The sequence below is a fragment of the Mesoplodon bidens genome (genome assembly GCF_964165515.1).
Source record: "Mesoplodon bidens genome assembly, chromosome: 1".
NCBI lineage: Eukaryota > Metazoa > Chordata > Mammalia > Artiodactyla > Ziphiidae > Mesoplodon > Mesoplodon bidens.
In genome coordinates, this window is record NC_138176.1 from 148908046 (window position 1) to 148921826 (window position 13781).

General features: G+C 41.8%; 1 protein-coding gene across 1 annotated transcript; it reads left to right on the top strand.

The window, feature by feature from the left end:
• Positions 1 to 2431: 2431 nt before the first annotated feature.
• On the top strand, positions 2432 to 5511 carry TLR10 (toll like receptor 10; the record flags this gene model as incomplete). The annotated part of the gene is made up of 1 exon (XM_081235566.1): positions 2432 to 5511. The coding sequence occupies one exon, from the start codon at positions 2432 to 2434 to the stop codon at positions 4865 to 4867; it is 2436 nt and encodes an 811-aa protein (XP_081091692.1). The 3' UTR covers positions 4868 to 5511.
• Between the last annotated feature and the right edge of the window lie 8270 nt (positions 5512 to 13781).

A 13781-nucleotide genomic window follows, 5' to 3' on the forward strand; every position in this document is an offset into this window, starting at 1 on the left:
CTGGGCTTGTGCCCTTCCAGTCATTTCCAACAGACAAGCAGAGGACTCCTTAAGATGTACGTCAGAAGCTGCCACTCTACTCTACATGCTGTACTGGTTTCTTATTTCAGTCAGAGGAAAAGCCCCAATCCTTACAAGGTCTGACATCTTCAATCCACCTCCCCCAATTCCACAAGTCATTCCTCACATTTTCCAAACATGCCCCCGCCCCCACCATCAGGTCCCTGAACTTGTAGCTGCTCTCTCTCTCCAGAATACTCTATCCCCAGACAACAAGTGGCTCACTTCCTCACTCCGTTTAGATCTTTGCATGAAGGTCCTGTGAGGCCTTTTTAGACCATCCTGTACAAAATATCTCTCCCCAGTCACCCTCAGGTCCCCTCATTTAGTTACTTTCTTTCTAGCCCTGATCACCACCTAACAGATAAATTTATTATTTTGTGTATAGTCTCTCCTTTCTTACCCCTTACTAGAATATAAGCTGAGTCAGAAGAGAAATTCTATCTGTTCTATTCACTGTTATATCCTCAGTGGCTACAAAAAGTGCCTGGCAGGGTAGGTACTCAATAAATATCTTGAATAATAATATGAAATTCTTAGTTCTCCAACCACCTCTGTTCTGTGTCTAATCAAACACTTGAAGCCTGATTCTTCTCTCAAAATCCTCAGAATTCTGCATCCATGAGTTTCTTCATCTATAAAATGTGGGTAATAGTACTTCTCTCCCAGAGTTTTGTGATGGATAAGTGAGATAATATACGTGAAGGGTTTAGTATATCTCTTAGCACATCAAAATGCTTCAAGAAATGGAAATTGTTTCTATCATTATCGCTATTTGGCAGTGATCCAGATTGCTTTTGCCACCAACCTAAAGACATGTGGAGGCGCAAGGACAGGAACCATTCTGTTTATTTCCGTGTTTTGGACTTTCTATACACATGGGTAAGTGTTACTGAAAGTCAGATATTCACTCAAGAGACTCTCTATGTTCACAAATACAAAGTTGAAGAACAACTTCATGGCATTAATTCAGGGGCCCACAGCATTCAGTGATGAAGAATTACTTTCACTGAGAACTTATGTCCACACAAGAACCTGTACACAGATATTTATAGCAGCTTTATTCATAATTGCTAAAACTTGGAAGCAACCAAGATGTCCTTCAGTAGGTGAAAGGATAAACTGGGGTACATCCAGACAATGAAATATTATTCAGTGCTAAAAAGAAATGAACGGTCAAGCCATGCAAAGACATGGAAGAAACCTAAGTGCATATTACTAAGAGAAAGAAGCCAATCTGAAAAAGGAACATATTGTATGATTCCAACTATATGTCATTCTAGAAAAGGCAAAACTATGGAGACAGGGCTTCCCTGGTGGCACAGTGGTTGAGAGTCCGCCTGCCAATGCAGGGGACACGGGTTCATGCCCTGGTCTGGGAAGATCCCACATGCCGCGGAGCGGCTGGGCCCGTGAGCCATGGCCGCTAAGCCTGCATGTCCGAAGCCTGTGCTCTGCAACGGAAGAGGCCACAACAGTGAGAGGCCCGCGTACCGCAAAAAACAAAAACGAAAACAAAAACAAAAACAAAAAAACCATGGAGACAATAAAAAGACAAGTGGTTGCCAGCGGTTTTGGGGTGGGCGGAGGATGAATTGGCATAGAGGATTTTTAGGGAAATGAAAATACTCTGTATGATACCATAATGATGGATACACATCATTATGTATCCATAATGTATCCAAACCCTTAGAATGTACAACACCAAGAGTGAATGATAGCATAAACTATGGACTTTGCATGATTATGAGGAGTCAATGTAGGTCCATCAATTGTAACAAATGCACCACTCCGGTGGGTGTGTTGATAATGGGGGAGACTGTGCATGTGTGGAGGCAGGAGGGATATGGAAAATCTCTGTATCTTCCTTTCAATTTTGCTGTGAATCTTAAACTGCTCTAAAAAAAATCTTAATTTTTAAAAATTTCTTTTCATTTTCTTAAAGCTTTCAGGCTATCAAAAGGGGATGTGGCAGGGGGGTGTTGAATATGACCTAGCAACGCAGTTCCTAATTTGAACTGCGTGAGAGGAACTTCTGCCAACTATTATATATCTATCTCCCTTCTGGGAATCCTGACTTGCTTCAGTGATGGGGGTGTGACAGAATACCTGGCTTGGAAATCTATGAGCCAAGTTCTGAGATCAAGTCAAAGACTCAATAAATGGGTTGGAACCCTAATCCAAATTCTTGGTGAATATAGTCAGATGTTGGCATTAAAAAAAAAAATCCTACAGGGTTTAACAAATCACATAACCACTTAATATTATATGTTGTCTTTCCAGGATTTGAACTCACCTTCCTCATTCATATGAGGTGATGTGTGAAAAAAGTCACCTGAGGTGAACCAGTGATAAAATCCTCAGAATTACAATGAAACATATCAGAAGCATTTACGTATTTTGTAGTATTGTTACGTTAGTGCATAGTGGGGCTTCAAAGCTGCCAGAAGAAACAGAATTGACTACCAACTGCTCCAACACGTCTTTAAGAAAGGTTCCTGAAGACTTGACCCCAACCACAACCATACTGGATTTGTCCTACAACCTCCTTTTTCAACTCCAGTGTTCAGATTTTCATTCCTTCTCTAAACTGAAAGTTTTGATTCTATGCCATAACAGAATCCAAGAGCTGGATATCAAGACCTTTGAATTCAACAAGGAGTTAAGATATTTAGATGTGTCTTACAACAGACTGAAGAGTGTAACTTGGTTCTCACTGGCAGGTCTCAGACATTTAGATCTGTCCTTCAATAACTTTGACACTGTGCCTACCTGCGAGGAGACTGGCAACATGTCACACCTGGAAATCCTAGGTTTGAGTGGGGCAAAAATACAAAAATCAGATTTCCAGAAAATTGCTCATTTGCATCTAAATACTGTCTTCTTAGGATTGAGAACTCTTTCTCATTATGAAGAAGGTAGCCTGCCCATCTTAAACACAACAAAACTTCACATTGTTTTACCAATGAACACAAATTTCTGGGTTCTTTTGCGTGATGGAATGAAGACTTCAAAAATATTAGAAATTACGAATATAGATGGCAAAAGCCAATTTGCAAGTTATGAAACTCAGCAAAATCTTATTTTAGAGAATGCCAAGACATCCATTCTGTTACTTAATAAAGTTGATTTACCCTGGGATGATCTTGTGCTTATCTTCCAATTTGTTTGGCATACGTCAGTAGAATACTTCCAGATTCAACATGTGACTTTTGGAGGTAAGGTTTATCTTGACCATAATTCATTTGACTACTCAAATACTGTAATGAGAACTATAAAATTGGAGAATGTACATTTCAGAATTTTTAATATCCCACAGGAGAGAGTCTACTTGCTTTTTACCAAAATGGATATAGAAAACCTGACAATATCAGATGCGCAAATGCCTCACATGCTGTTCCCTTTATATCCTACAAGATTCCAATATTTAAATTTTGCTAACAATATCTTAACAGACGACGTGTTTAAAAAATCTATCCAACTGCCTCATTTGAAAACTCTCATTTTGAAGGACAATAAATTGGAGACACTTTCCTTAGTGAGTTGCTTTGCCGGCAACACATCCTTGAGGCACTTAGATCTGAGTGAAAATCTGTTACAACATGAAAATGATGAAAATTGCTTGTGGCCAGAAACCTTGATCACCATGAACTTGTCATCCAACAAATTTGCTGATTCTGTTTTCAGGTGCTTGCCCAGAAATATTCAAATACTTGACTTGAATAATAACAAAATTCAAACTGTCCCTAAAGACATTATTCACCTGACATCCTTGCGAGAGCTAAATCTTGCATTTAATTTTCTAACTGATCTTCCTGGGTGCAGTCATTTCAGAAGACTCTCAGTTCTGAACATTGAAATGAACTTAATTCTCAGCCCATCTCTGGATTTTTTCCAGAGCTGCCAGGAAGTTAAGACTCTAAATGTAGGAAGAAATCCATTCCGATGTACTTGTGAATTAAGAGATTTTATTCAGCTTGAAAAATACTCAGAGGGCACGATGGTTGGGTGGTCAGATTCATACATCTGTGAATACCCTTTGAATCTAAAGGGGACTCAGTTAAAGGATGTTCATCTTCCTGAAATATCTTGCAACAGAGCTTTGTTGATTGTCACCATTGTTGTTACCATGCTAGTTCTGGGGACGGCTGTGGCCTTCTGCTGCCTCCACTTTGATCTGCCCTGGTATCTCAGGATGCTAGGTCAATGGACACAGACATGGCACAGGGTTAGGAAGACAACCCAAGAACAGCTCAAGAGAAATATCCAATTCCATGTGTTTATTTCATACAGTGAACATGATTCTGCCTGGGTGAAGTATGAATTGATTCCCAATATAGAGAAAGAAGATAGTTCTGTCCTGATTTGCCTTCATGAGGGAAACTCTGACCCTGGCAAGAACATTACTGAAGATACTATAAACTGCATTGAGAAAAGTTATAAGTCCATCTTTGTTTTGTCTCCCAACTTTGTCCAGACGGAGTGGTGCCATTATGAACTCTACTTTGCCCATCACAATCTCTTCCATGAAAGTTCTGATTACATAATTCTTATCTTACTGGAACCCATTCCGCTCTACTGTATTCCTACTAGGTATCCTAAGCTGAAAACTCTCGTGGAAAAGAAAGCATACTTGGAATGGCCCAAGGATAGGCGTAAGTGTGGCCTTTTTTGGGCAAACCTTCGAGCTGCTATTTGTGTTAATTTATTAGAAACCAGAGAGATGTGTGAACTGCAGACATTCACAGAACTGAATGAAGAGTCTCGAGGTTCTGCAATCTCTCTGATAAGAACAGATTGCCTATAGAGTCCCACCCACCCCTAGGAAAATTGGGACCTGAATATACTGTTAGGATATAAATTGATACAACCTTTATGATGGCAATTTGGCAATATGTTTTTTTTTTTTTTTTTTGGCGGTACGCGGGCCTCTCACTCTTGTGGCCTCTCCTGCTGCGGAGCACAGGCTCCGGACGCGCAGGCTCAGCGGCCATGGCTCACGGGCATAGCCGCTCCACGGCATGTGGGATCTTCCCGGACCCGGGCACGAACCCGTGTCCCCTGCATCGGCAGGCGGACTCTCAACCACTGTGCCACCAGGGAAGCCCAGCAATATCTATTAAAATGAAAAACTATCATTCCTTCATGTCAGTTCCTTGAAGGAGCTCTAAGAATGTATCCTATAGAAATGCAATTTGCAAAGGTTTATGTAAAGAAGGTATTCATCCTGGCATTGTTTGTAATCATGAAAAATTAAAAACAGCTCAAATGTCCACAAAATAAGGATTGATCTAACAAATTATAGTACATTAATGTAACAGAATATTACACAGCCATTAAAAAATAAGGTAGGTCTATATTTTCTGGTATGGAGAAAGTTATATTTTGGTTTATACATTGAAATAGGAGTCTAGAGGAATATATACCTGTACATTGGTGTAGTAACAGTGGTTAAGGTCTGGGAGTTTGGATTACAGGGAGCATTTGGTTTCTATGTTGTATATTTCTGTAATGTTGGAGTTGCTTAGAATGAATCTATACTTCTTTTGCAAGCAGAGAAAACAATAAAGATAATGTTCAAAGCCTACACATCCTACTCATTTTGTTTGATCTTCCCTTCTAGCCTCACAGTTCATTGAAAGAAAACAAGCTCTCTTGAACTTTGCAAAATTATATTTCCAAAACAAACATCAAGAACAAACATGTTCTTTCCCTATTGGCTCACCCACATGATAAAGGAAGGAAATGCCTTTAAGATCTGACACCCGATCGCCTCTTGCACCCTTGCAACCTATCATTGAACCCTGTCAAATTATTGGCCCTTTCCCAGAACACTCATCTCTTTTCATGCCCCCAGACTCTAGAACTTGGCATCATGTCTGCCGGTGATACCTTTCCTGACTTAGTTCGTTTAGGAAATCTTACATATCCTTCAGGCACAATCCAAATGTCGACTCTTCTTTGAAACTTTCCTCATTTCTTCCCCCAAGCATGATGTTCCTCTATTCTCTACAACACTTGGGATATATTTTCATCACCAAACTGATTCTGTGTCTTTAAAAACATCCCTTTCTTACTCTTCTATGAGCTCCTCAACAGTGAGGACAGACTTCCCTCTGTCCTTGTATCAGCGGCAGTTTGCTCAGTCCATGGTTCAGAAAAGATGCTCAATTAATGTTTATGGAATGGACGTTGGGTTAGCTAGAGGAACTTAGTAGGGACTCAACTGGCTTCAGGATAGAGAGTGGAATTTGAAGGCAAATTCTGAGAAGCTGAAGAGGAAGAGCAGGAATAGGTGAAAGGAAGAGAAGACTGAGAACCCAGAATTGACAGATTCCTGAGTACAGCTTGAATCAGGTGAATTTGCCAATATTTGGTTGTTCTTGACTTACAAAAATATCTATTTCAGCTCATTCAAGCTAATAAAACCAATCTCCTAAGCAGGCTAAAATTGGGCTCTGCATCTACTGTATTTCCTTATAGTTTGTGGTCATATGAATTCCTCACACTAGTAGCCATTAAAAAAAGTGGCCTCAAGAAGGTCAGCCTGAGAGTGTAGGGAGAAGGCTGGTGTCAATCTAGAAGCCAGGCTGTACTTCCATTTTGCCGACAGCCAGTCTGCTCTGAGGAGCTCGAGTTCAGCAGCCCTGAGGCTGAGTGTATCTCTTCTTCCTTCCTGGTGAGCCTTGGTCTGTCTGGTAGAAGGGGAAGCCAGAGGAAACCACAGTGGAGAGATGGCAGAGGATTAGGAGAACACCTCTCCTCCCAGGCTCCCAGCAGCTGGGCTGCTGATATTAGTGTGATTCACGGCTTCGGAAAGAGTCAGACAGACACTGTATGAAGACTTTGTCGATCTTGCATAAATTAGTGTGAGGCTCTTACCTTTACAGATTAATTAACTTGGAACAAACAAAGAGGATAACATCAGCCCTAAAGTTGTCAGGATTGGGTTATTCCAGTCCTCAGTTTAGTGATACAGTATTTTAAATAGACATTTTATTATAATTTTAAAAATAACACATTAGGCTTAGTTCTCAGCAACTTCTAATTTTAGCAGCTGGACAGCCCCTAAATGTTCCCCACAATTATTTGAGATCTGGATTCTGTCTGCAGTCTCTTCCTACTCACCAGGGCATCCTGCATTTGCAACCTGATTCACATTCCTAAAACAACGTTCTTGTTCTATCAGTAACTTATGACCGGAGGCAGCTTCTCAGATTAGCCACCTTTTGTCCACAAGCCAGAACGTGTTCTTTGTATAAAGGATGAAGAATAATTGGGATCCTGGTTTCCCCTGGAGGTTGTGAGGACAACTTCATCACTGGTACTCTGCTGGGGAAACTTCCCATGATCCCTTAGCTCCGTTTTTCACCTGTGTGAAACTGGTACTGATCTCAGCCCTCCATTATCATTTTTCTATTTATTTTGCTTATTCCACCTTCCCCCACTAGGATGCAAACTCCTTTAGAGCAGAGATTTTGTCTATTTTGCTCACAGATGTTGTTTCCACCTCTGCCCAGGGCAGTGCCTGGCACATGGCTACTCTCCAAGGATTTTCCAAAGGAAATATAGTTTGTCTGTAGACACTTTGTTGATTGGCCGCCTCTGCTCTTCTCAGGTCCAGCAGGGCAGCCAAGGCCACCCACTTCAGTGTCAGCCCTTGTTGTACATCAGGCACATAGATTTACTCGGCAGGGAGCTTTCCTCACCTTCAATAAGTATATTTTTGCTTACACTTTCTGGGACCAGCCGTCCCCGGATCGTCTCCCCCTGCCCCCCACCTTTGGCTCTTCTCTTTACGTCCTCCTGTTGGGATCCGCTTCATCTCAGGGGCTTGCTGTGGACAGCCCTTGAATTTCAGAGTCTGCGGATTATATGAATCACCATAAATGGGTTTTATAGTCCCCCCCAACCCCCATCAGTGCCCGTCTTCTTGTTGCTGTATCAGCTTCTCAAGAGGAGAAGGGGAAGTTCTGGGCCAATAAAGCCTCTGCCATGGCCCACTCCTCAGACCCCTTTCCCTCTCCCCCACCCCCAGGTCTTTGGAGAGACTTCCCTGAATTTTCCAATAGGTCTTCTTGCTTCTGTAGTTCCCTGATAGCATGTCTGTAATTATGGGTACATTCTTAAGCCCTGGTACGGCCAGGCCTGACAATGTTCTCCAAGCAGGATGTCCCTGGCCCATATCCAGACCCACATGGATCCTGGTCTTCCCTTGACCCTTCAAGGTACTTCCTGACCCTCTGCCTTGCACATGAGGCCAACCAGGTATCCTGCAGAGCTCTGGATCTCCGTGCCTGTGGGGTCCTCTCAGAGACTGGTGGGTGGGCCTCCATTTGAGGTGGACAGTCTGGCAAGAAGATCACTTCTGCTGGCTGAAGCAGCGTGGGGTCACCCAAGATTGGGCCACCAGAATGGTGCACACGTGCTAATTTGGGGTGACTCTCATATCGACCACAAGATGACGTTGGGGTCTGGGCTACCAACAGTCTACCACCAACCCTTGGGCTTGAGCCAGCAGTGTAAGGCCTGTGTCCATCTGTGATTTGATTGTGGTGTCACCTCCTGTCTTCAGTACCTGGGGCAGGTGTGACAGCAGATGCTGCCCGCTTCATCCCCCGCCCCCAGCATCCCGGGTGATAATCACCATTGCTGCAGTTCTGTGCCATGTATTAGGTAGTCCTTGGAGGATGGCTTTCAAGACTGAACACCAATGGGCTTTCTGGTCAATGTCCTCTCTCACCTCCCATTGACATGGTGACATCATGCTCTCCCTGTCGTAAGCCATGTTCATAAGGGAAGGACATATGTTGTGGGAGTGGAACTGAGCCTCTCTCTTCTTGGATGGACCCCTCACTACCCTCCCCACTGGCGATGGTGTGTTTTTAGTCAACACTGAAAGAGCTCCCATTCTAGGGAGGCAGTGATTACCATCTCAAGAGTCCAAGAGAAGACACGACTGGAATATGCCTTATTCTATGTTTCCACCATAAAATTCTGAATGTTAGACTAAACAGGACCAGAAAACAAATATTAGCTTATGTTTTCCTGCATACTTTGGGGAAGACTTGCATCAGTGAGGCACAGCACCAAGCTTTGAGAGAGAGTCACTGTAAGGCATTGTGGACAGATGCAGTGACATGAGTAATAATAAAACCATCATTACAGACATGCTATCAGGGAAATGCAGAGGCAAGAAGATCTATACTCTTTAATGGAAACAGGTTCTGAAGAGCCATGGTTTGTGTGGTTAATTACAGCATTGTTACTTTTTTTTTTTTTTTTTTGGTGGAAATTAACCAGGAACGGTACATTGGACAATAAAATGCCTGAAGAGATGGTTCTTGGATTTGAACAGGGCGAGATGGTGCTGGGACCCTACAAAGAATCCTCTGATGTGCAATGGACAATGGACAATGGACAAGTAACTCTTCTCTATCCATCTCCATGAAAAAGTCACTATACTTCACATAGGTCTGTACCTTGTGAAACATTTTAAAATCCGGTTATTTATATAATAATTATAAAAAATAGGAGCTCTGCAAAAAAAAATTTTCCTGCTGCCCTGCACACCCTAGAGGCAGCTCTGAGAAGGAGAATATCCTGGCTTATGTAGCCAGAACATACATTGCTTCTTATTTCTTGGTGGCACAGTGACTTATTTCAGTTTCAGAATAAGTCATCGGCAGCAGGACAGTTTTTGTCTCGAGTGCTAATGGGGATGTGGTGAAATTCAGTGCTACGCCTGATGGACCTGACAGTTTGGAACAGGCAGGTTCTAGTGTCATGATGTTAAGGTTATAGGAAGTTCCTCCTATGGTTTTCATAAAAAACTGAAAGAAGAAGACGCATCTCTTATTTTATGTCACGATGGGTGAACGTACCATATTATTAACTTATGTTCTCCCCATGGAGGAAGTTAGAGCCTTAGTTGTGCCCAGGAACTCTCTAATCCTAAGGTCCTGAAGTGTTTGACTTCCTGGAAGCAGTACCTTTGGTCCTGGGAAAAAAACAGACCAGAGACATACACTGGAAGAATCTCTACCAGGTTAGCTCTCATTGTCATTAGGACCAATGTCTTCTTTTAATTCCTAGACTCACTAGCCCTGAGGAGATCCAGAGACCCATCAGCCCTCAACCTCCTTCTGGTTCTTTTATTTCTAGAAAAGAGGTGAATCAGTCTCCATGATGCTGTTTGAAGTATCCTGGCCTACTGTGTAACAATACAAACCTGACCCTTCTTGGGGTTTATACGTGCCTGTCACTGTTCTAAGGCTGTTACGAACTTTACCTGTTAATTCTCATAGACCTGTGAATTAAATTTTATTATTATTCTCATAGAATAGACAAAGTACCCAAGGTACCAAAAAAGTTAAGGTTTCATGGCTAGTAAATGACAGAAATTCAAGGTGGTCTGATTACAGAGCCTGCTTTCATATCTTTTCTGCTAGGCTGCTTCACAAGAGCTTGGAAACTAACTACAGTTCCTGCTAGACCCTGTTCTCAGAGGGAGGGATCTTGTTGCATGAGAGCAATTAGCATGATTTGGTGTGTAAGCCAAACGCTTCCAGTCCTCACTGCCTGGGGCTACAAAGAAGGCTCATCAACATCAATGACCCCAAATTCTTGGTCCCTATGAATACTTCTGTGAGATCCCAAGGAGCCTTGTGTGTGCTCATATCTCACACTCTCAGCCACTCTCACCATCTGGTACCACCACAGTCTACTCCACTCCAGCTATCTCAGGTAGCTAGACTGGGGCCTGTCAAGGTCCTTGAAGGAGTCTTGCACTATAGACATCGCTGAATGAAGTGCCTTCTTGATGGTGTTAATGTTCATGCTAAGGGTGCTTTCTCCCAATAATCCCAAATCCACTTATCTTGAGGTGAGAAGCCATGCTGAGCTCCATAGAGTGGTGGGTTCAATATCTCTCTCCTTAAAACTGGGTGTCGACATTTCAGCATCCCATAGCTGCAAGGCAAGGATTCAGAATCTCACCAAGTCAACAGGCTCAACATCGCTAATCATCAGGGAAATGTAATCAAAACCACAATGAGATACTACCTCACACCTGTTAGAATGGCCGTCATCAAAAAGACAAGAAATAACAATTGTTGGCAAGGATGTGGAGGTAAAGGAACCCTTGTGCACTGTTGTTGGAAATGTAAATTTGTACAGCCACTATGAAAAACAGCAGGGAGTTTTTTCAAAAAATTAAAAAGAGAACTACCATATGATCCAGCAATTTCATACCTGGGTATTTATTTGAAGAAAAAAACCCCACTAATTTTAAAAGAATATATGTTTATTTCAGCACTATTTACAATAGTCAAAATATGGAACTAACCTAAGGGTCCATGGATAGTGAATGAATAAAGAAAATGTGGTATATAAACAATGGACTATTATTTAGCCATAAAAAAAAATCTTGCCATTTGTGACAACATGGGTAGACCTTGAAGACATTATGCTAAGTGAAGTAAGTCAGGCAGAGAAAGACAAATACTACATGATCTCACTTATATATGGAATCTAAAACAAAAACAAGACCAAAAACAAAAAAACAAGCTCATAGATACAGAGGACAGATTGGTGGTTGCCAGAGGCAGGTGTAGAGGTGTGGGTGAAATGAGTAAAGGGGGTCAAAAGGTACAAATTTCTAGTTATAAGTCATGGGGATGTAACATACAGCATGGTAACTATAGTTAATAATACTGTACGGCATATTTGAAAGTGGCTAAAAGTGAAGATCTTAAAAGTTCTCATCACAAGAAAAAAATTTGTAACTATGTATGGTGTTACCAATGTTATTATGGTGTTACAGATATTAATTAGACTTATTGTAATGATCATTTTGCAATAGATACAAATAGCTAATCATATTGTACACCTGAAACTAATGTAATGTTAAATGTGAATCATGCCTCAATAAAAAAAAAATTAGGAAACATAAGACAATCCTATTGGTGCTTACAGTTTATCTGAAAGTGACTAATAATTTAAAATCTGATGTCATATTAAATGACTGTTACAGAAATAGATAAATAAACCTTCAAAAACAAACTTATTGATTTGGGTGCACATAAATATGCACTATAAAACTACCAAATCGGGCTTCCCTGGTGGTGCAGTGGTTGAGAGTCCGCCTGCCGATGCAGGGGACACGGGTTCATGCCCAGGTCCGGGAAGATCCCACATGCCAAGGAGCGGCTAGGCCCGTGAGCCATGGCTGCTGAGCCTGCGCGTCCGGAGCCTGTGCTCCGCAATGGGAGAGGCCACAAGAGTGAGAGGCCCGCGTACCGCAAAAAAAACACAAAAAACAAAAAAACTACCAAATCTATAAAGTACCAGTCAAGTTTTTAAAATAAAAAGTGACTGTGGCTATATACTCAACCTCAGAAAACTTCCTAATTAAAGAGACACTAAGGAAAGAGTAAAACACCGCATATTCATTCCAATAAAAATAGTACCATAAGGGGGACTTCCCTGTTGGTGCTGTGGTTAAGAATCTGCCTGCCAGTGCAGGGGACACAGGTTTGAGCCCTGGTCCGGGAAGATCCCACATGGCGCAGAGCAACTAAGCCCGTGTGCCACAACTACTGAGCCCATGCGCTACAACTACTGAAGCCCACGCATGTAGAGCCTGTGCTCCGCAACAAGAGAAACCACTGCAGTGAGAAGCCCCCGCACCGCAACGAAGAGTAGCTCCCGCTCGCCGCAACTAGAGAAAGCCTCAGCGCAGCAACGAAGACCCAACACTGCCAAAAAAAATAAATTAAAAAAAAAAAGTACCATAAGTATGTATAATCAAAATAATTATCTGGTGAAATTTTTCTATAACTTTTATAACCTTTAAATGTCTTCCTATTGTCAAATATATTCTCAAATATTCATTTTTCTGAAGTGAAAGTGAAGAAAAATCACTAGATCTTTTGATGCTTAATAATAAATTATGAAGGCAAAATTGTGAATAACTGGCCTATTGGGCAAAAATAATTTTTGGTCCTTTGCTGTTTCCCTTTCCAGTTTTTGTACAAGATTGTTTCAGGATTCATAATTGTGCAAAGACCATAAAATTGTGTCATATTTCTTAGCCTTTACAATTTATATAACAAGTTCAAATTAGAATTTTAGAACATTTTATTCTTTAAAAAGTTCAGGAAATCGGCTCCCCCAAGCCAAGTATGTGGTTTATGTAATCAAAACAAATAGCTGAACTAACTACATGTGCTACGCGAGATAAAAACAACATCGAAACCTCTTTCCTCAAAACTGGCTGTCAACATCTCAGCATTTCAAAGCTTCTATGCTGGGATCCAGAGTCTCACCGAGTCTCTCATGAAATCCATTCCTGGGAAATCCCTTCCTGGGAGCTCTGAACCAGCCCAGGGAGGAAGGAGTGTGAAACGGCGCCCCCTCCCTTCCCCTGTCCATGCTCTTTCCCACCCCTCCTTTGCGACCCCCCAAAACACCATCCACACCCCCAGTTATTCACAGCAATTTATGCATGTAAACGGAGAGGAGTGAACATCATCCAAACAGCGAAACATTTCTTCCCAGTTTGGGTTCTGGTAGGACGCCCTGCTGCATATTTTATGCAAATTGGATGGGGAGGTTTGCCCCCTAAGGAGGCCCAGGAGAGGATGGAGGAGGGAAATTAACTCCATTGTCAGAACCTTAAAAAAAACTGAGAGCTAACATCTTTCTTAGATTTTACAAGC